Source organism: Saccostrea cucullata, unplaced genomic scaffold (assembly GCF_032062105.1).
Source record: "Saccostrea cucullata isolate Sc308-1 unplaced genomic scaffold, CSIRO_AGI_Scuc_v1 ctg1080, whole genome shotgun sequence".
Taxonomy (NCBI): Eukaryota; Metazoa; Mollusca; class Bivalvia; order Ostreida; family Ostreidae; genus Saccostrea; species Saccostrea cuccullata.
The window spans coordinates 1,505-24,075 of NW_026924105.1; the positions used below are offsets into that span (position 1 = coordinate 1,505).

The window sequence follows — 22,571 nt, forward strand, 5'->3', positions numbered from 1 at the left end:
TTCAATAAAGAAAAACTTTTATACATGTAACTGAAATTTTCACAGAAATACTAAAACAGAAAAAAAAATGTTATTATGATTTAATAAGGTTTACTTAGTGCCGTCTAACCATCATGGTGGTCCCCTTCACTCATGTCCCACTCGTTACTGTAGGAGACCATGGGTTGATCCAGGACTGCGGGGACCATGGACCGTTAAGGAAGGCCCGGTGACAGTAGTGGAACCACCAGCCTCCTCTAACTTCACTGTAAGCAGCACAGTTAAATTCACTACCTCTGTCGCTATCTCTGTCTGGGGTGGAGAAGTACATCCCAGACAGACTGAAGGAAGAATAAGCTGTGTCTAACATAGCGTCACCTATAAAATTAAACAAAAGGAATCACAGAATTAATTGATTTATTAATTTTTAATCTATTTGTCATTAATAATACTGAGGTACTTCTAAGATAGACGGCTTTAAGTTCAGGAATGATCGATAATAATTATTTTGTTCGGTCTTAGAATCCTCGGTGTCTATCATACTGGCACCTGAAGAATTAGAGAAAATATATAACAGAGATGATAATTATTAATTTACATCACATTAATTTTAGTACTGAAGTACGTCTGAGGTACACAGTTTAATGTGTTGTTCTTTCCTGTAAATAGAGATAAAAATAATACAAAACAAAACACTGAACAATTCACATAACATCCTTTCTAGTGTAACAATAAACAACAGACATGTTACACTTTTTTAAGCATGGTATTATTGGGGGGGGGGGGGGGGGGCAAAGGTCACTGGAAATTTTAGAAAACATGAAAAAATGAAATTTTAATATTTGTCCGAGACCAAGCCTTTAAAAATGTAAAACGTGCAGCACTAAGTAAATCATTAATAACGAGATAAGAATTGGTGAATGTATCTGTGAATGTTTAAAGATGGTAGATTTCCAATTAAATAAATGTAAATGTGAAACGCGTTGAGGTCTTTTGAATTTGGCTTTTTAGGTTTATTTTATTTTTTTTTTTATTTTATCCGATCAAATTTTTCTATCATCAAATTTTCGTAAACCTTTCGACATTTAAGATTAATGACACACTGTAAACTTCCTATTCCGTAGTAGTAAAAAATGTGAATCATTGAAAATCAGACTATCATGCTCTGTAAACTATTTTTTTTAGTATTACTTAAAATGTGAATTATCAAAAATTATCAGGAAACTCAAGCTGAATAACAATGTTGAAGAAATGAAAATATTGGATTTGTTTGTAAAAAAAAATTAACATAATTTGCCTCGTACATAAAATGTATAATTAGAAATCGCATCTACTTGAAAATAACAAATTCAATATCCACTGAATATGTTAATGGTATCTGCAAATGATATTTTGAAATATTAAACATGTTTAATTAGCAAGGAATAGAAAACGTATACAGAATATTAAAAAAATGTCAGAAAAAAACGTATCTTTCTCTTTTTTGACAACTTAATACTATTTCAATACAGAAGAGTATTATTATGATAATATACGTAATTGGAACCTAATTTTAAGAACTTAACGTAGATACACTTACCTAAAGTTCCCGTGGCAGGTCCTGCAAGAAAGAGTTGATATTTTCCTGCTTCGTCGGAGACAGAGAATCGGTCGTACATTTCATAAAGCGTTGTACCATTCTGGAGAGTGATGGACACATAAAGGGCCGGGTTGTTTTCTTTTGTTAATTGATGGATTACGTCATTTCCTGTATTAAGATGTATGTTTAATCAGCTAAAAAACACATTGAAATACAAATTAATTCTATTATAAATATGATTCTACCGTAATGAACAATCAAATTATTTTCCTTGGCTGTAGACAGTAATGCTTACTTTGGTCTCATAAAAAATATGCCGCTAAATTATTTTCTTTCCTTCTTTTTTTCTCTTTATTTGATATATAAATCTAACATGATATGTAAATGTCGTAGATCACATATTACCTAGTATTAAATTAAGATCTTTGTTACGCTTTCATCTATTACCTGACACACCTATTTTTCAAATTTTAAAGGCATACAAAGTTCCTATTTGAAAACAATTTACACTTACCAATACAGACATCCTATTCCGGTGGACCGAAACCATTTTTATATTCCGTCCAGTTCCTGTTAAAGTCCAGGGATCCAGTAATTCGTTTTTGGATTGCCTTTAAATTTAACACGTATAGCAAATCATGTGTTTAAACAGTTGTGTGATCAATATGTTATGCTATGCCGGGTAATCTAAAAATATTCATATTTTTTCAGTTTATATCCTTTTAAACAACAAAAACATTGAGTGTTAAATACATTGTATAATGTGCTTTAATATTAAAATAAACTACAAACCGTCCATCCCCCGCCCATTGTGGTCATATCGCAGTATGCCTGGACAGGACTGGTGATGGTTCCATTGGGGTAGATTTCATACACCCTTGAATTAAAGTATCCGTCTAATTGAAGATCCTTACAGTCTACGGGAATGACTAAAGCAGAAAAAATTTCAATCCATAAAAGATAACTGAAAAATAATACAGAAATCATACTGTGTAAATACAATCCACAGAAATAACTCATAAAATGAAACTGGAATCATTAAATGTATATACAATCCATAGAAATAACTAATAGAAATAAAGCTGGAATCTTACATGTACTATGTATATACATTGTAGATAAAAAAATCATAAAAATAGTACTGGAATCACATTATGTATGCACAATCCATAGAAAGAACTAATAGAAAATAATGATGAAATCTTGGTATGTATATACAATCCATAGAAATAACAAATAGAAAAATATACTTCCTTAATGCTGGTATTCTTATTACAGAAATTGAAGTGATAAGAAATAATAAGAAAAAACTATTACTTAGTAATGCTGAGCGATAAAATCATAATACTAATCTGATTTGTGGCAAATGAAATAAAGAAAATTAACAGATATACATACAGTTATGTGAGTAGTATCGCCAGCCACCCTCATTAGACATCCCCGACTTAAAAATCTTCGTTTGGGTACGACATTTCTTCGTCTGAGGATTAAACCCATGGAAACTACACTCTCTTTGGCAACACGCTGCACACTCTATACCTGATGTAGAGTTGCACTCTCCTAAAAGGTCTTCATTTGACTTCTTATCATCTTTTTCCAGTTGTGCGGTGTATTTCCTCGAAAGAATGGTAGATTGGCACACCGCAAAAAAGACCAAAACTAAAATAATTACACAGAGAGCGCGCATATTGTAACTTGTACTTAGAACTACTGGCTGAGTTGTGGGGTACCTGTAGAAATTTGTTATCTAGTATACAGAACGCCAAATATAAATATCAAAATATACATCAATTACTGAAAATGATTGGCTATTAGTTACGTACTCAGCATGTTTCATTAATCAAAATATTGATTTGATGAATTTGATGTAAATTTCCAATTCCAAATATTCAAATTAATGTTTTATGAGTGTGAGCATTTTACCTAACACAAATTGGAATAAAAGTCGCATTCAAAGTAATGTCAGTAGTAGTTTTTATTAAATTTTGATAATTAAATATTCTATAAAATTGTAAATTAAACTTTACTACTTATATTTTCTGATTAAAAATGATTATTAAAATATCTGCAATATCATCGAGTACGTATTTCACGACAACTGACCATTTTCCGATCTCCAAAGTAACGACAGCGCCCAAAATGACAAACAGCGAAAAAAAGATATTTTTAGATACAGAAACCAATCAGAAGATGTGGTGAGGAAACCTGTGACTGTGTGCCCGTATTTCGGGTATTTCTACAATCTATCAATAATTGTCGGTTTTATATATCCCAGAGGCTAGACAATGTGTTAAATAAAAGTTATTTTGGAATTAGGTTGCAGATAATTTAGGTTTAATATCAACGAGAAATCAACTGTATTAAGATATTATCATAACAAAAATTGCAGTAAATATAAAAATAAAACGGATGTTATGAGTTTGCACTTTTAGTCTGACAAAAGATAACGAACGCGAGCTCTACAGATAAAAGTAATTAAAGAGGCTGATCAATAGGAATTAAATCTTAAAACCGGACGGTCCCACAAAATAAATCATGGGAATGCAGCTGCTACTTACCTGTTATGAAAAAAATTATTTGGTTAGGATGAAGAAGGAACCAATACGCAAGTGTGTTAAGGAAGCAGTGAAACCATTCTCGGGAAATTTAGACTTTTTAAAGAAAATTCAGTTTGATAATTTACTAAGACCGCTGATAAAAGTGAACTATTATTTACTTTTGCGTAGAGAATGTGTCTAACGCAAAGACGTGCGCCACATCCCCGTCATCACGTATTTCTATTTATAGCGAATTGTTCCTTAATAAAAAAGCTAGATACAACAGATCCTGGAGTTAATAATTTTTTTGAGTACATGATAATATAGTCGAAAAATATCTGTTCTGCCTTAAAAGTGCTGCTAGAACCCCACTGTCCTGTCAGTAAAATAATAATTATACACATTTGCACGAAACCTTACCCGATGTTTTGAATTTTATACATATGAACTGAATTTTTTCGCAAAACCATGCTTAACTCGGGATTCTAGCAGCACTTTCCAAATATTTTAGAGAGCAAACTTTCCATCTGTACAAATTTTATTTTTTTAAATATCCAGCTTATTGTTGTTCTGTTGCATTTTTTTGTCACAAAGGACAGAGGGAAGGCCGACCGGGATAATATGTAGCTGACTGTCTTTCGAAAGAGAATATAATCGATAAAAATGCATTAGCACACCTGTTAAATTAACTGAACTCCATATGAATTTAACATAATATTAATAATATTTGCTTTTAAACTCTATTTTACAAATCTTTGTACATGTTATCTTATCCAAATTCTCTTTACTCGACATGGTGAATTCCCAAGTTACTTGATATACACATATGACGTCATCGGTCGTTCATTTAATCAAAATGACAAATACAGCATAAAAAAATGAAAACATTTATTTTCTTAATGTATACACGTTTCTATACATTTTCTAGTGTTATATTACTTCTCTAAATAGTAATATTACGAAAACATGTGTTTTAAAATTGACGTCATCTCGCCTACTATGACATCATAATGTAGCACTGATTTAGTCAAGGTAAAATTGTTTGTATGCTTTCTTATCCATATTTGGATAAATTAGCTACTAATAACAACAAGTGATATTCTAAAGATTATGCAAAAGATTGGAAATTATTTTGAAAGTGCATTAAAATTTTAAAACGTACTCAAGATCAGAAGTAGTAGTAATTAAATTCAAATTAAAATTTAAAGTAATTTTTGCAAATTTCGAAGGAGTTACAAATATGGAGATGTAAATCTACAAAAGTACACCTAGTATAAAATGATTGATTGATTGATTGTATGTTGTTTAACGTCCCTCTCGAGAATTTTTCACTCATATGGAGACGCCACCACTTGCCGGTGGAGAGCTACAAATTTTGTCTATACACGGCACTCAGGTCCTTTGAGAAATGAGGGATCTTTTTCGTATCAACACCTAGCAAAAGCTACATGCACTGGGAAGGTCAAGGTAAAAGAATGGATAAAATTGAAAAGTAATGTATCCTTGCTTTAGCTTATTCAAAAATAATATATGTAACAGTTTTTTTATACCCCCCGCTTGAAAAGTGGGAGGATATACTGTAATCGGTTTGTCCGTCTAGCTGTACGTACGTCCGTCTGTTACGCTTTAGGGTACCCATCTCTTATCCACAACTCCTTTGTTTATTGAGTGAAATTTAATGAAACTTTCACAGAATCTTTATTACATATTGCCATTGTGACCTCCTAATTTACTTTTTGATTTGAACGTATTTTGGGTTTCCCAGCAACAGCAAAACATGGACTTTGTCATCAGTTATAACATATATGGGAGGCAGGGGGTATCATTTAGTGAGCTCATTGCTCACAGTTCCTCTTTTTTTTCAATTGTAATAAAACAAATTTGAGAAAAATGAGGTCAAAAAAGGTCAAAAGACAAACAAGAGGCCCATGGACCACATTGCTCACCTGAGTAACTTTCGTGATGCAGTTCTTTACCAGATTTCCCCTCTTGTTAAACCTATCGTGGCCCCCTACCCCCTTAAATGTGATAATTTTTATACTCTAGAATCTACACTACCCCAAGATGCTTTCACATATCTTTCAGGTTTCCTGGCCCAGTGGTTCTTGAGAAGATTTTAAAAGATTCTTTCAATATATTTCTATGTAAAACTTGGATTCCCTCTTGTGGCCCGAACACCCTGGAGGTTATGAATTGACAATTTATAATCTACACTACCCCAGGATGCTCTAAAACACTAAAGAGACAGCTTTTCTGGCCCTGTGGTTCTTGAGATTTTTTAATGACCCCATCCTATTTTTTCTTTTCTTGATTATCTCCCCTTGTGAAGGGACTTGGCCCTTGATTTTAACAATTTAAACCCCCTTAAAAACCTAAGTGTTATCTCACATTTCACAATTTTTGAAAAGGTATCAATCCTCATCATAAATGTTTGATTTATATATAATGGAGCATATATAGTAATTAATTTACTTTAACATTAATCCCCCCCCCCTGTCCTCTATGACTCCCCTGATCCAGGGGCCTTGAAATCACCATTCTGGAAGAATGATAAATGCTCAGTATAACTAGGCTTGTACATGTAGTTAGTTTGTTAAATACATAGGAACAGAAAAGATTTTCAAAGAATTAATGCATTTTCACAATAAATTAAATAGAGCCCCACCCTGAGTAACACTTTGAAACTTATTTCAAAGAGGCACCCTTCCTCATATAACTATGTATGTAGTTTGTTTAACCCTTTCTCTACCGGCACATTTTAGGTGATTTTAGAGACTTTTTGATATGACATTATTAAATTATTTCCAACCTTTTTATTCAAGGAGAAAGCTAGGTATATTGCATACCATTTTGTAGGGAATGTCTTAGAGATGATATTTTATGACTATTCAGATACTCAACAACTGACCTTATTAGTAAAAATGGAGGTCAAAGGTCAATTAAGTGCAAAGTTTTATGGAATTTTTTGATACTTTTTAATCTTCAAGCTAAATATTTACTATGATGTATGTTGAAATAGGAAATTTTGGATATGCTCACAAAAAAGCATGATACTGTACTACATGAAACACATAAACTTTTTTTTCAATTCTGCGTATAGCTACTTAAAAGCAGTTACTTAGCAACCCAGAATTTTTTTTATTTTCGGGCAAGAATTTTCGGTTATTACTCATCCTAGACACATTTATGCATCCCAACACAAATAAAAGTTAGATGTGAGGTCTTAAAAGTACAAGGGACGAACAGCAGATAAATTTTCTTAAAGTTTGACCTCATTAGAACTATTTTTAGGAGGTCAAAGGTCAATTAAGTGCAAAAGTTTCATCAATTTTTTTCAACACTCTTCAATATTCTTGTCATAATTTTTACACAATGGATGCTGAAATGGAAAAATCTGAATGTACTCTCAAGAAGGGATCAGAACTGCAATATCCATGCATCATTTTAGTTCAAATATCTGTTTAATGACCTTTAAAAGGTTGCTAAGCAACAACTTTTTAAAGTTTTTGGCTATAAACATGTTTGTTATTTCACATTCTGGACACATTCTCGACACTTTTTGTATATTTTATGACATTGTATGTAAGATATCGGCCATAAAAATGAAAGAACATTTTTGTATTAAAAATTGACCTTGACACTCTTGTTCTTAAGGGTGTCAAGGTCATATCAGTACAGAATTCTGCTTTAAATTGTAAGTAAATATCAATTTTGAAATGCTTCAATCATGGATAAATCATATAATAGTTGACGTGATAAAAATGGCAAAGACAAAATTTGCAAGCAAAGAATTCTGGTCTGCTTCTTACAAACCCCTAGCAACACATGTATACAATCTTTTTGTTAAACAAAAAAATCCATTCTCTTGATGCCATTAAAAATAATCTTTATTTTCATGGATTTAATAGAACAAGAAAAAATAAACTAAATGATTTTATTACAAGATTTTTCTGGTATAACATAGCTTAAGGGGTACAAAAAAGACTTGACATGTTATCTTAGAGGGAAATAATAATAATAGATAGCATTGGCAATATTTAACGCAAAACTGTTTAGTCAATAAGTTGAAAATGTGACGTTTATATCCAAATATACAAATCCAGAAATATTGCAAGATGAATTCCAAATCAGACTGAAATCTTCAACAAAATGTTGAAGAGCACTTTTACTTTGTGTCCACCATTCTTTTATCAACTGTCATTTCTCTGTAAGACTGGAGGAAATTCTTTGACTTGTCCAAGATATTATTATCTGCTGTCAAGTACAAGTGATCAGCTTCTATCCTGTAAAAGATTTAAATATTTTGAAACAGATACATGTCATTGTGTATATGAATTTATATTTATAAATAAAATTAAGAATGCTAAAATTACTACATTTATTTGATTTTCCTTTTAAAATTGTATTTATTATGTGATTCAAGTAGTTAAATGATATTGCTAAGTCAAAGTATCAGGACTGATAATTCAACAACCTTGTAGTAAACCATCATGGTAAAATTACTGAACTAAAACAAAAAGCATATATGGCAATCTGACTAAAGCCTCTGTTTACGCTATCGCAACATATAAAAAAATCTAGCAGTGGATGGAAGATCTAATTTTAATTAGATTGTTACGAAAGCCATGAAGGGACACATCAATTTTTCAAAAAAGTAAAAAATGAGATCTCGAATTAGACAATCCAATTCCATGGATCACTAAATCGTTCCCTCGATTTATAATTCGAGATCTTGAATTACACAATCCGATCTTACAGATTACTAATTCGCCCCCTTGATTCATAATTTGAGATCTCGAATTACATACTGGTAATTTGTTTTCACAGATTAATAATTCGAGATCTCGATTTGTTACAATGTCAGTCTTCTGATTTTCTCAGTGCTCTTGAATTTCATTACATATATGTACAGATACATCCAACCATTTTAATCAATTTGTGCGTTCTGTTTATTTTGTTTCAGCAGCCGGTCATTTCCAACCTCTTTCATAACTAATTCAACGTATATTTATTTTAGAAATATTATGATTACACAGGACCCATATTCACTTTTACTATTTAGGACTTTCAATTATTCTAATATACACGTAACACAAAAACCTCTAAGATTTTTTGTTGTACAAATATCAGTACTAGCATATGGATTTGAAAATGTTCATGTATTTTTCTCATTTTGGACCGTAATATGTAATAAAAGGTAGGATGTAAAATACTACAATATTCTATTCTTTAAACATGTATTACCATATCCGATATGTACAGATAAATAATTTTATTGAAATCATGGGAAGGGTTTACATTCCGAGGGAACGAATCATTTAAACTAAGAGAATGAATTATACAATCTGAGATAACGGATTGTGTAATTTGAGGGAACGAATTGATAATCTGTGAGAATGAATTGGCAATTTGTTATAACAGATTGTCAATCTGAGAGAACGGATTGTATAAATGGAGAACTCGGTTTACTTTTATAAATTTTTTAAAATTCTATGTCCCTTCATGGCTTTCATAGATTGCATACCTGCATGGCTGCCAGGGTTGTAAAAAGAAAGGAGACAATAGACTGCAATGTTACTTCAGGGCAAAATTCCTGGGGCAAGGCTGTTCATGAGCATGGGAGTGTTGATAAACCATCCAGTGAGTTTGACCACCCATGTATATGATGTACGATAATTGGAAAGTGTCTGAAAAATTGAGAAAATGGAAATTCTAACCACATACCTTATGCAGATTGGAAATACAACAGCAGTCTAAAAAAGCTTGTTCCATATCTCGGCATTCATTTATATTACGTGTTTAAATAATGTGTTTGTATGAATAATCAATCATCATAAGTATTATGTGTTTCAAATACTCAATATATTTTTCAAAATATAAATCAAATGTTTATAAACTTGTATGAATGCACAGTTTTGGTCTGATTTCAATATACATCATTATTCTGTGCGAGTTATCATGAGAATGACACAAATGAAATTTGACTTTATTTTTTGAAATCTGTGAAATTAGAAATACTTGGCACACAAGAAATTTTCAATACCAAAACAAAAATTTACCTGTTCATTGGTGTCCTTACATATTAACTGGCCTTCGTAGTTCATGATGGGCTTAGCAAGTGGTGGGTATTCACAGATGAAAGTATTGTTGCATATGGTGCCAGCACCCTAAAAATTCAATGTGAAATTGGTACATGTATACACTGGTACACACATACTGAAAACAACTATCCATTATTATGGCAACTTTGATTTTACTTTGAACTTTCGAGTGATTGTCAAAAGCATCAAAGTTCAAAAGCAACACAAAATTGGCTGAACAATACGAAATACGCACGACACACTAAAATATGAAGATCTAGTACATGTGTACATTTAGTTTTCTTTTGAACGTGAACTAATTCATACATTGCGTTTTAATCTTAAACTATTCAGTCAATATACACGTATTCTCACCTGCTAATACCAAAGGCATGTCCGTATTGAAATTTTCAATACCAAAACAAAAATTTACCTGTTCATTGGCGTCTTTACAATTGGCCTTCGTAGTTCATGGTGGGATTAGCAAGTAGGTATTCACAGATGAAAGTATTGTTGCATATTTGATTCATTGATGTGATGATCTTCGTCGTGAAATAATCATGAAAATTGACGTTCAGATTTCGGATCGCCATCATGTTGTTCACTGCAAACTGCTACCATAGCGGAAAAACGTGGTTATTTCAATTCGTATCAACTCATACAGTGATGAGTCGTATTTATTTATAAATGCGAGTTTTTGTATTGTTAAATCTCGTGCCAATATAGATCTAATCAAATTGCAAATTAAGAATACAGTATAACAAGATACAATAATATTAAAAATCTGATTTTTTTTTAGTAAAGATCGACGTTTAAGGAATCTACAATTTTTATCAGCATTGTATATCACTACATGAAATATACATCATTACATGTGGATGAATAAATTAACATTTCACTTCACACAAAAGGCAGAACGATCGTATATATTTGTTTTTTGAAATCTATTTTCTTTTCTTTTTTTTTTGTATTATGCATTTATTTCAGTAAAAAATATATTTAAATGGTCAAAAAAGTCTTATAAAAGAATTTGTTGTTTCGAGTAAGACGCAACAATATCGACCTTGACGTTACATGTAAATATTGACCGATTTTTCCATAAAAACTATGCGAAGGTCACAAATTCAAATTATCGTAATTAAGAAAATACTAAGGGTAAGAAGTCCTATAAGGGCTTGTTGGAAAGGAAATTTTCTCTACTTGTACCAGCTTTATTTTGTTTTCCCTATTTCAGCACAGAAATAAACGTAACACTGAGCTTTGTTTAAACATTACGAATAAAATCGAGAAAAAAACACATAAGTGCAAGAAAATTCTTGTTTTTAAAATATACTTTAAAGTAATAACAATAATTTTTACATATTTTAAAAGCAAAGAAAATATACTTTAAGAATATACCATACTTTCCTCATAAAGTTAATCAGGAAAAAAATTTCAATCGTCTGGAAAATCAGCAATTGCTTTGGAAAATTACGCCATTTTCCAAAAGTCACGTTTGTCTTCACAACGTAAAATCGATTAAATACCGGCAATCAAGACATAATCTTTTTAGATATTTTAAAAGTAGAGAAAATTTCCAAAAAGATGATATATAGTTTATATACCTTCATGCTACCATAAAATAGATACGGAGATCTTATTTTCGCGAAGTCGTGTTTTAACGCGCCACCGGTCAATTTGACCGGTACGGAAGTGAAAGGGTTAATACCCAGGAGCAGAGAAGAAGATTTTCAAAGAAATAATGCATTTTCACTATATAATCAATAGAGCCCAGCCCTACACCAGACCCCTGACCCTTGGGCCATGAAATTCATAATTTTAGAAGAGGCATCCTTCTTCATCATAATTAAGTACTTTATTCGTTAGCCTTTTACCCAGGAGCAGAGGAGAAGATTTTCAAAGAGTTATTACATTATCACTATAAAATCAATAGAGCCCCGCCCTAACTCCAGAACCCCTGACCCTGGGGCCATGAAAGTCACAAGTCAGAAGAGACACTCTTGCTCATCATAAAAATACATCAACTTGACGTATATTTGTTTAATACCTAGGAGCAGAGAAGATTTTCAAGGAAATAATGCACTTTCACAATATAATCTATATAGCCCCATCCTAGCATTAGAACCCCTGACTCTGGGGCTATAAATTTCACAATTCTGGTAGAGGACTCAATGCTCATTATAATAATTTCAACAGTTTGACTGCTTGATGTCCAGGATTTAAGAAGATGTTTGAAGATTGGATTAATTTTAGAGGTTTGGGCCCCAAACCTAAGGCCACAGGGGGGCAGGGGCCATGAATTTCACAATTTTTGTTCCCCTTCATCCGCAGATTTATATTACTATTGTTTGCAGTTAAGTGTGAAGTTTTGCGTTACGTCACGATCTTTTTCGTCATATGCATCCTGCATAAACAATTCACGTGATTGGTCAACTAATATTATCAACATTGACACGGAAATAATTTGTTGTACGAGCTACCAATCAGGGATAAGAAGAAACACCCAGTCGTGAAGCTTGCTTAGGAGGCGTGTACAATTTACCTTGAGCGCAGCTGTCAACTAGATGGTGACGTAACGTAAAATTTCACACTTAACTGCAAACAATAGTATGCCAAAATTGGTTGAAATTGGCTCAGCGGTTCCAGAGAGGTTGAAAATGTCCAAAAGTTTACAACCTATTGACGACGAATGACGTACAACGAAAGACATACGACGACGGATGAAAGCAGGTAGCAATTGGTCACCTGAGTTGCTCAGAGCTAACAATGTTGAAGCACTTGAATAGCTCTCATCAATATGTATTGGTATATGAAACTAAACTAAATGCAAAGTGTGACAGAAGGATGGATAGTCAGACATGTAAATACTGTATGCCCAGGCCATAATAATGGAGGGACATAAAAATGAGTTCTCCAAGGCAATCTCTTGTCAAGTGAATTCTAGAGCTACAAAATGTCATTATTGCATTGCACCAAGCAGTAGCACTCATCAATGTCCACATAATATCAACAGGAAATGAAACCATTGGCATAGCATCCAGGCTTCCACATCAATCCTGTAAAAATGAAAAATCATCTTCTTCAGTCTAGTTAGTATTTCAAATTCAAATGAAAGCTAAAAGATACCAACTAGTATGTCACCTTGATTATCAAGCACTTAGGGTAGCATATAATTATTGAAAAATAGACATCATAAGACAAGCACAGATCCAGATGGGAGTTGGAAAATCATATCTCCTTTTTTGAAATTTACATAGTTATCAAGCTTGTATAGTTGAGTAATCAAAACAATGACTGTCCCCCCCCCCCTCTAAAAACCCCTGACTCCCTGATAATGAAAATGAAAGTGATTTTAACAGATTTTTCTCTTTAAGAAAAAAAAAGAGTTCCAAAGACCACATTGCTCACCTGAGTCACATTCGACATTGTCCTTCAGAATACTCTAAAACCATATTCCCACTAATATAATAAACCGATAAATTTTAAAAGTAAGTAGGTCTGTCAGCATGTTTGTTTTTTGGAAATTTTTAGTTTTCAATTTTTTTTTTGTTAAATAAAAAATAACTTTAAATAGGTAATACAGTGTACATAAATAAGCTACACTTGTTATAACCTATTTTGAATGAAAAAAAAATGCAAAATTGAAAATTAAAAAATTACACTATCAGTAAAACTTAATTAGTAATACAAAATCTGTGAAAAAAGTTTTGGCCAAGAGAAATGGATTGGTTGGCAAGTACAAACAAACAATAGGGATCGAAATAAGTTTGATCAGAAAAGTTTATAATGCAAGATGTCATTTTAGTTATTACTGACCTTTGAACTTGAAACTGGTGCATTCATTTACTATCCAGCATGCAAATTCATTCCACAATGTGGTATCTTTCCATCTGACATCAATTCTAACCTTTGATCCTTGACCTTGACATTAGAAAACATGAAATATATCTGTATTTGCAATATGTATTATTCCTGCTTTTCATTTTAGTCAAAACAAACTGTAAGCAGATAGACAATTTGAAATGCTCATGAATTAATTTAAGTGTCAATCACATCTTTTCAGGGATTACCGACAAGCTCGCAAAAACACATAAATGTAAAAACATTATTGAATGTTAAAATTAATTTTAAAAATGCTCACTTGGGCCTATCTAATAATAAAGATATAAATGCAAGCTGTCAATTTATTACTGACCTTTGAACTTGCAAGTCCAATACACAGTGTGGTATCTTTCCAGCTGACATCAGTTCTGGCCTTTGATTTTTGACCTTGACATTGGAATATGGTTGTCTTGGCACCAAAGAAACGTTTAGCAGGTAGACTATGGTTTTTCTTGTCAGAAAGGCCCGAAAAGTTGCAATTGAAGGAAGTGTACCACTTTCACCTGCACATTCCTCATTACTGCAGAATGGTTTCCCATACCCATAGACTCAAGTCAACATATGTCAATCTGAAATACTATAAATAGTTAATAATCTTTTTATATACATGTACATGCATTAGTCATATAAATTATTTGCAAATCTGTAAATGTATTATATCTGGCGTGTATGATATTTGGAGAAAATTGATTTTTGAACAAGTTAGCGTAGATTTGATTTAGCACATTTCTCAATGTTCTTTTTTATGGATATATGTAAAAAACATTTAGCGTTGTACTTTAATTAGCGGAAGTTCCTTTCCGCCAAAAGCAGTACAAATTATACATAGCCATATTTAATATGTTTACAGTAATACAATAATTTCATGTTGCCCCATACTCTGGCAATACAGGTGCAGATTAAAATTGTCGATAAGATTTGAAGATTAAAAATATTAACACGTGGGAAAAATGAGTGTCACGCCAACAACTGGAGATAACTCTTAGGAATGTGAAATTCGTCTTTTACAAGACATAAAAGAAAACCTACCGATTGATCTACATGTATAACCAATCTAAATTTGTAAGGATCTGCAGTTTTGTTGATGGTTCAGTACAACCTAGTCACTGTGATCTGGTACTAAAAAGAGAAAAAAAGTAAACCAAAAAAATGACATATTTAAATATAAGGCAACAGCATAGTTAAACTTGTTTATTCATTAAAAGAACAAATTAGTGATAAACTCCCATGTACAATGTGCAGTTTTCTGTTAAATTCTATCATAGGTTGGATGATCATAATAAAAGCTTTTTGGACTCTACCCCCCTCCCCCCTTCTAACAACACCAACTTTATATAATAATTATGAATGTATAAAAATTACTTTTAAAGGAAAACAAGATCAACAGTTATGAATGTTAATCGAGGTTCAATACAAAATGAATATTTCATTCGAATTTCCTCGATCATACAAGACTAGCTCAGTTTAGGGAGAAAGTAAAATAACTGCATAAACTGTATTCATGTAACTTACATCAAACAAAAAGAAGCCATGCTTAGCCATGCTTGCACACTAAAGTATTAGTGGCTTGGTCAAAAAGGGATAAGTCTAATAATACTGGTGATGTCTTTATTGATGGTAACATCAACGTAAGAACTGTAAAAACAAATACAAAATTTATCAGTAATAATTAACAAGAAAATCTAAATTACATAAAGTACAGAAACATGCACTAAGATGACCCTTTGGTATACATACACATGTAGACTAGAGTTCAATATTCAATAATATCAGTTAATTGACTAGTAATATGTAATATGAATAATATCTATACGTTTAATTTAATTCATTACTTAATCTCAATAAAGTTATTACCAGTGACAATCAGAAAATATGACTGTGCTACTTCACTTAAACACATGTAAACAAACTTGGCGCCTTGCCTTACATTACTGTACAAAGGGCAATAACTCTAAGTAAATCATGACACAAAAATTCCATGTGCACGACAAATAATCTCACAACCGATAATTTACATAATAAATCAGTTCTATTTAATCATTAAATTGATATGATATATAAAATACATATTGCTATGGGACTAATAATTTTCAATCAAAATTTCACCACACGTGGGTCAAATTGGCGCCATGTATAAAACAACACTAGCCATGCTTGTACAAAAATGCTCTACATACAGAGTAATCGTTATATCTATACTAAATCAGAAACATTAACTAACAAGATCAGGGACGTTAAACGTTACTATGAGCATATATGAGATGCATAATTTCTAATTACCTTGTTCTCCTGACCAAGTCGCTAAAGTTTTAACTTTTGTCGTTCTTTCGTTCACGTTAGGATGTACAAAGATGCTGGGCGGAAATTACGTAATATACAAATAGTAGCCGGACCCAAATATAAGAAGATTGTCTATCCGGAATTATTTACCAAACATTGTTACACATATGTGATTAACAAAATATTACAAATAAAATAAACTTCATTAAAATTATAGTAAAATAAAAATTATGACATTTACACTCCCACCAAAATCATCATGATTTTAGAAATTCAAACTATGCAATCTACGTTATCATCTACACTACAACATACAACAATAACATAGCAGTTACATTAATTTGCAATGAGTAGCACAAGCTTATGAACTGTTCTCTCCAGAACTCCAGACTGCATTTTCACCTTGACTCTCCGTACAAGACCATCATCATCTGGGTTGGCTTCAACAACTCTACCGAGAGGCCATTGGTTGCGTGGCAGGTCAACGTCCTTCACCAGAACAATGTCCCCTTCCTTGATGTTCCGACGAACTCCATGCCACTTCTGTCGTAAGGTGATCTGAGCCAGGTACTCATGTCTCCAACGGGACCAAAATTGTTCCATAAGGTACTGTACACGTCTCCAACGTTTACGGACATACATGTCTTCCTTCACGAACTCTCCAGGAGGGGGAAGGGGAGAAATGGTCTTCCCAGCTAAGATGTGGTTCGGAGTAAGCGGCTCCAGTGAGTCTGGGTTGTCTATCTCACTGACCGTTAGTGGGCGACCGTTTACAATAGACATTGCTTCGTAGAATATGGTTCTCAGTTTGGAATCATCTAGCCTTCCAGGACAAAGTAATAATATGGCGTTGAGTATGTTACGGACGGTTCTTATTTGACGTGCCCACACACCTCCTGTATGACTAGCACTGGGCGTGTTAAACACGAATTCACAGTGTTTCTCTGCTAAGAATGAACATATTCTTTCCTTGTTAAGTGCTTTCTGGAATTCATTCTTAGCTCCAATGAAGTTGGTTCCTTGATCTGCGCGCAACTGTTGCACGGTTCCTCTAATGGCGATAAAACAGCGCAAAACATCGATAAAGGCGTCTGTAGACATGTCATCTAACATCTCAATGTGGATAGCACGAGAGCACATGCAGGTAAATAGTAACCCATATCGTTTTATTTCCTTCCGTCCCTGTTTCACAATAAATGGGCCGAAACAGTCCATACCGCAGTATGTGAAAGGCGGAGATGGTTCCATACGATCCTTGGGCAAGTCTGCCATTCTCTGTGTCTCTGTCGGTCGTCTCAACTTCCTGCATATAACGCACTGACGTATGTAGCTGGCTACCGTCTTACTTCCTCCTACAATCCAATAACCAAGAGACCGGAGCTTGTTCAAGGTAATTCCTCTTCCTTGATGAAAGGTTTCCTTGTGAGCATGTGAGAGAATCAAGTGCGTGATATGACCATTTCTGGGTAAGATTATTGGGTTCATGTAAGCAACAGACAAGGTTGCCTTCCTCAGTCGGCCTCCGACTCGAAGTATCCCATCTTGTAGAATTGGTTCTAGGAGTTTAAGGGAGTTCGACCTTGGTAGCCCTTCAGATTTCTCGAGAGCGCTGATAGCATCTTGAAAGGTTTCATGTTGAACGTGCTTGATGATAGTTTGTTCTGCTTGAAGTCTTTCATCCGGGTTTGGTGGATAGGTTCCCTTGACACCATTTGAGAGTCTCTGCATTCTGGCAATGAAGGATATCATTTTGGTCCAAGATGAGAATCGAGACAGAATGTCAAGGATACTAGAATGAGCCTTTGTTTTGGTACATAGAGATCTTGCAGATCTTACTTCAGGGTCTCCAAGTTGCAACTCTGTTTCAACACCTCTGCTTTCGATGATGGGTTGCCATAGTAATGGAGGACCGGTCAACCATGAAGAATCATTAACTTCAGATGCACGTAGTCCAGGCGAGGTGTGATCGGCTGGGTTGCTGGCAGATTCAATGTAAAGCCACTGATGAGGTTTTGTTGCATCTCTTATCATCTGTACACGGTTTGCAACAAATACGTGGAACCTGCAGCCTCGTTGTTGATATAGCCAAGCACCACTTTAGAGTCTGTCCAAAAGTACTCTCTGTTGATAGGTAGATTCAGCTCCCTCTTCAAAAATAAATTGACCTTCACTGACAATACTGCAGCTGTCAATTCCAAGCGAGGTATCGTTACAACCTTTAGAGGTGCTACTCTTGCCTTTGCGATAACTAAAGCACAATGTACCTTCGTTCCCCTTACAACTCTAAGGTAAGAACACTGTCCATAGCCATTTGTGCTTGCGTCCGAGAAATGATGCAGCTCATAGGTTATCGGTTTGCCAAAATCACTTGGTATGAGGCATCTTGGGACTTTGATGAGATCAAGGTTCTGTAGATCTTTGATTCAAGCTTCCAATTCAAGTAGTCTGTCTGCGGGTAGAGGGTCATTCCATCCTATGTTACCTTGACACATCTCCTGCAGTATTCGTTTCCCAGTCAGAGTGAAAGGGGAGAGGAATCCCAATGGGTCGAATATTGATGCTACAATGGATAGCATACTGCGCCTAGTAGGAGATGCATTCTGGTCGACAGCTTTGAAGCAAAACGAATCCTCTTCAATGTTCCACTTTATACCAAGTGCTTGTTCCATAGGTAATTGTTCATGTGAAAGGTCTAAGTCTTTAACATCTGCCGCTCTCTCTGATTCAGCAACAGAATTTATTACGTTCTTGTTGTTGGAAATAAATTTGTGTAGACGCAATCCACCATTGGCACACAGAATCTGTGCGTCTTCTATCAACTTGATAGTTTCTTCTTCAGTCTCAACACTACTTAGTCCGTCATCCACATAGAAATTGTTCTGCACAAAGAATGATGCAGCTTGAAGTTGCTCTTCTTGGCTTCTGGCTGAGAACTTGAGTCCATAATTAGCACATCCTGGCGAGGAAGCCGCTCCAAATAGGTGAACTCTCATTCGATATTCTTTGGGTTCTGCATCTAAGTTTCCTTCCTCCCACCATAGGAATCGTAAGAAATCTCGGTCTGCAACAAACTGGTGGAACATCTTCTCTACATCACACATGACAGCCACAGGGTATTGTCTGAATCTGCACAGAACACCAGTCAGAGCATTTGTGAGATCCAGACCAGTCAGTAGATGCTCATTCAATGAAGCGTCTTTGTATCTTGCTGAACAGTCAAACACTACTCTAAGCTTTCCAGGCTTCCTCGGGTGATAAACACCATGATGTGGGATATACCATGTATTTCCACTGACACCATCTGACGATACTGGTTCGGCGTCGCCTCTTTCCAATACTTCTCTCATGAAAGTCTTGTAATGTTCTTGATATGTCTGGTCTCTTTTAAGTTTTCGTTTCAGATGATCTAAGCGAATCAATGCAAGTGACTTGTTGTTAGGCAGGGAGGGTCGCTCCTTGAATGGTAGAGGCATTACCAAATGCTTATCCTCATGCTGCTGTATGTTTTCTTTCATAAAGTTAAGGAAGGCGATATCATCTTGAGATATCTTTATATCTTCATTCTTGTCATGCGCAAAGTCTTTCTCCAAAGTTTTTATGACATCCCTGGGTGTACAGCTATGCAGCTCCTTCACTGAAGTTCTGTGACAAACCACAGTAACGTCCGAGTCTGTGCGATCTGTGTATCCAACCACGCTCCAACCAAGCAGTGTCTGGATGCCATATGGCTGGTTCTCGTTTCCTGTTAGAGTTTTTTTTGGTACAAGAGCTTGAGGACAATTGTATCCAATCAAGAGTCCAAATTCACATGACTGAAGAGGTGGTAGTTCGTTGCTAAGCTCCTTCAGGTGTGGCCAGCTCATTACGGTTTTCTTTTCAGGTATATGTGAGCGATCCGCAGGAATGAAGTCTCTCGTATATGCATTGTCTATTGTCACAAATTCGGTAGACTTGAACCCTCTCACTATCAGGTTCTGTATACGGAAACTGTTAATGATAGTGTGCTGCGAGGTCATGGTAGACAAGCTGAGACGTGTTGGTTGTCTATTCACATGCAAGGCAGCAGCCGTTTCGTCTAGTACAAAGGTAGTGTCACTTTGTGTGTCTAAGAGAGCATATGTCAATATCTCGTGCGAGGGGTTCTCCTGAACAGAAAGCCACACTGGAACGATCATGGAGGTGCTGTGACCATATCCTCTGCTCACACGAGAGGAACTGGCTACCTTGACCTCTAATTGTTGCTTTCTTGTTGGTGATTCATCTTCATGCATGCAGGTTGGGTGTTTTCCCTTGCAGATACCACACGTATGCTTCTTCTTGCAGTCCTTGTTTCTGTGGCCCTTGCGTAGACATCCAAAGCACAGGTTTTTCTTACGCACTACCACTCGTTTATCATCAATAGACAAGTCAATAAATTTCTCGCACTTGAACAAGGGATGTCCTTCTTTCTCACAATAATCACATAAGTTGGGTCTCATGTCAGTTCCCGTTGCATTGTGCTGATGAGTTGAAGTCGTTGCGAGGACATTTGCTTTGCGACTCGAGTTTTTGTGCTCTCTGGCAGGTTTTGTGTCAGTGTCCTTGAGCGCATAGATTGACGAGACTGGATTACAAGCAATGCGAGCCTCGTTTACGACGAAGTCCACAAACTTGGAGAATAATGGATATTCACCAGTAGAGTCAATAGTTTCTTGAACTTGACGATTCCAACGCAGTGCAGCCCAATTAGGAAGTTTGCTTAATAGTTTCTGATTTTCAGAGCAGTCGTCCAGAATTTTAAGGCTTGGAACCTGAGGCGTTGCATCTCGACAGGCTAGTAGGAAGTCTCCAAAATCTCTGAGAGCCTTTGAATTCCCTTCTGTGATTTTGGGCCAATTCTCTAGTCTCTTCCTAAATGCCTTCTGCATAACAAATGGGTGTCCGTATCTGTCCTGCAGGACTCGTCTGGCGTTTTCATATGCAGAGTTGCTTCCATTGTAGAAGAATCCATCTATGGCTTGTAGTGCTTCACCCGCCACGTTTCTCTTCAAATAGAATAGTATCTCTTGCTCAGGAATGCCTTTATGTTCTATCAATGCATGAAAGGCTGTCTTCCATTCTACGAATCTAAGTGGATCTCCTGTGAACACTGACGGCTCAGGTATAGGTAGCCTATTAAGGTTCACTGAGTCTGCAAACACCTTTGCTAAGATACTTGTTGTAGAATCATCGTTTGTGGTGCTGTTCGAGTTGACTGTAGCGTTGTAAGTAGGTGGGTTGAACGGAGTATAAGTAGACCTCCCAATGTGTGTAACGGTAGGACGAGTAGTAGACATGACGACTGGTGTAATCGTAGGGTGGCTAACAATAGTCGTAACAGCCGGGGGGTCAGGTCAGTTGGACGGCTTCTACAGGAAGTGTCATGTTCAGTTTGACGTCTGCTTGTGGCTGCAGCAATGTTCACATCCCCCTGCATCAAATCCGAGTAGGCCTTGAGTCTTGCTTCTGCCATTGCAACTGATTTCTCTGCTTGCAATTTTCTCACTTCCCGCTTATGAGTTTCTAGTAGTTTTCGTTGTTGCTCTTGCAGTGCTACAAACTTTGTTTGCTGTTCCTCTTATTTCTTTATCGACTCCAGTTCTACCCTTTTGGTTGCTACATCTGCGAGGGCATTCACGAACTTTGAGGACAGTTGTGATTTTATTGAATCACTCTCCGAGACACTAGACCAACTCAAGTCACTAAACACAGACCTAGCGTACTCATTATGCTTTAAACCTTTACAACTGTCTATGGTGTCTTCAAATCCTGAGATTTTTTCATTGATGAGATGAGTCATGTCTTTAGAAATAGCGACACAAGCGTCCACTTTCCGAACTACACTTTGGTGTGGTGCACTACATGAATTACGCAAATGTTCAAAAGCCTCTATGACCTCTCTTTCCAGTTTCAATATTTCGTCTAACATGTTTCCAAGATCTTCTTCACTGGACTCTACTTTCATATTTTGTCTACACTCTCTGACCTTGAACTTCCATCGATCGAAGCACAATTGAATCCTCTTTTCACGTCTCTTAGACTCCTGGTCCATGTAATCTAACATTCGGTCGGTGGGTTTATGTACCCGTTCAGACTTCCTCTGTCTCACAAGTAAAGTGTCTTTGTTTGTCGTTTGTTGTGTCTCGTTATTCACTGGTTCGTTGTGTTCATTATTCATCGTTGTATCATACTTTTCGTTGGATGTTGTACCATTAG

General features: G+C 35.2%; 2 protein-coding genes and 2 long non-coding RNA genes across 4 annotated transcripts; all 4 read right to left on the reverse strand.

Annotated features, from left to right (window-relative positions):
• Nucleotides 1-277: 277 nt before the first annotated feature.
• On the reverse strand, nt 278-2,468 carry LOC134265718 (uncharacterized). Its single transcript, XR_009991806.1, has 4 exons — nt 2,351-2,468; nt 2,073-2,169; nt 1,559-1,726; nt 278-357 (listed from the first exon to the last, which is right to left on the reverse strand). It is a non-coding gene; the product is annotated as an uncharacterized LOC134265718 (long non-coding RNA).
• Nucleotides 2,469-8,006: 5,538 nt separating this feature from the next.
• LOC134265719 (uncharacterized) lies at nt 8,007-10,202 on the reverse strand. Its single transcript, XR_009991807.1, has 3 exons — nt 10,155-10,202; nt 9,620-9,782; nt 8,007-8,378 (listed from the first exon to the last, which is right to left on the reverse strand). It is a non-coding gene; the product is annotated as an uncharacterized LOC134265719 (long non-coding RNA).
• Nucleotides 10,203-16,673: 6,471 nt separating this feature from the next.
• LOC134265722 (uncharacterized) lies at nt 16,674-18,368 on the reverse strand. Its single transcript, XM_062747944.1, has one exon. It carries the CDS (start codon nt 18,366-18,368, stop codon nt 16,674-16,676), a length of 1,695 nt encoding a protein of 564 aa, XP_062603928.1.
• A 392-nt stretch (nt 18,369-18,760) lies between these two features.
• Nucleotides 18,761-21,652, reverse strand: LOC134265723 (uncharacterized). The gene has a single exon (XM_062747946.1). The coding sequence runs from the start codon at nt 21,650-21,652 to the stop codon at nt 18,761-18,763; it is 2,892 nt and encodes a 963-aa protein (XP_062603930.1).
• Nucleotides 21,653-22,571: the final 919 nt, after the last annotated feature.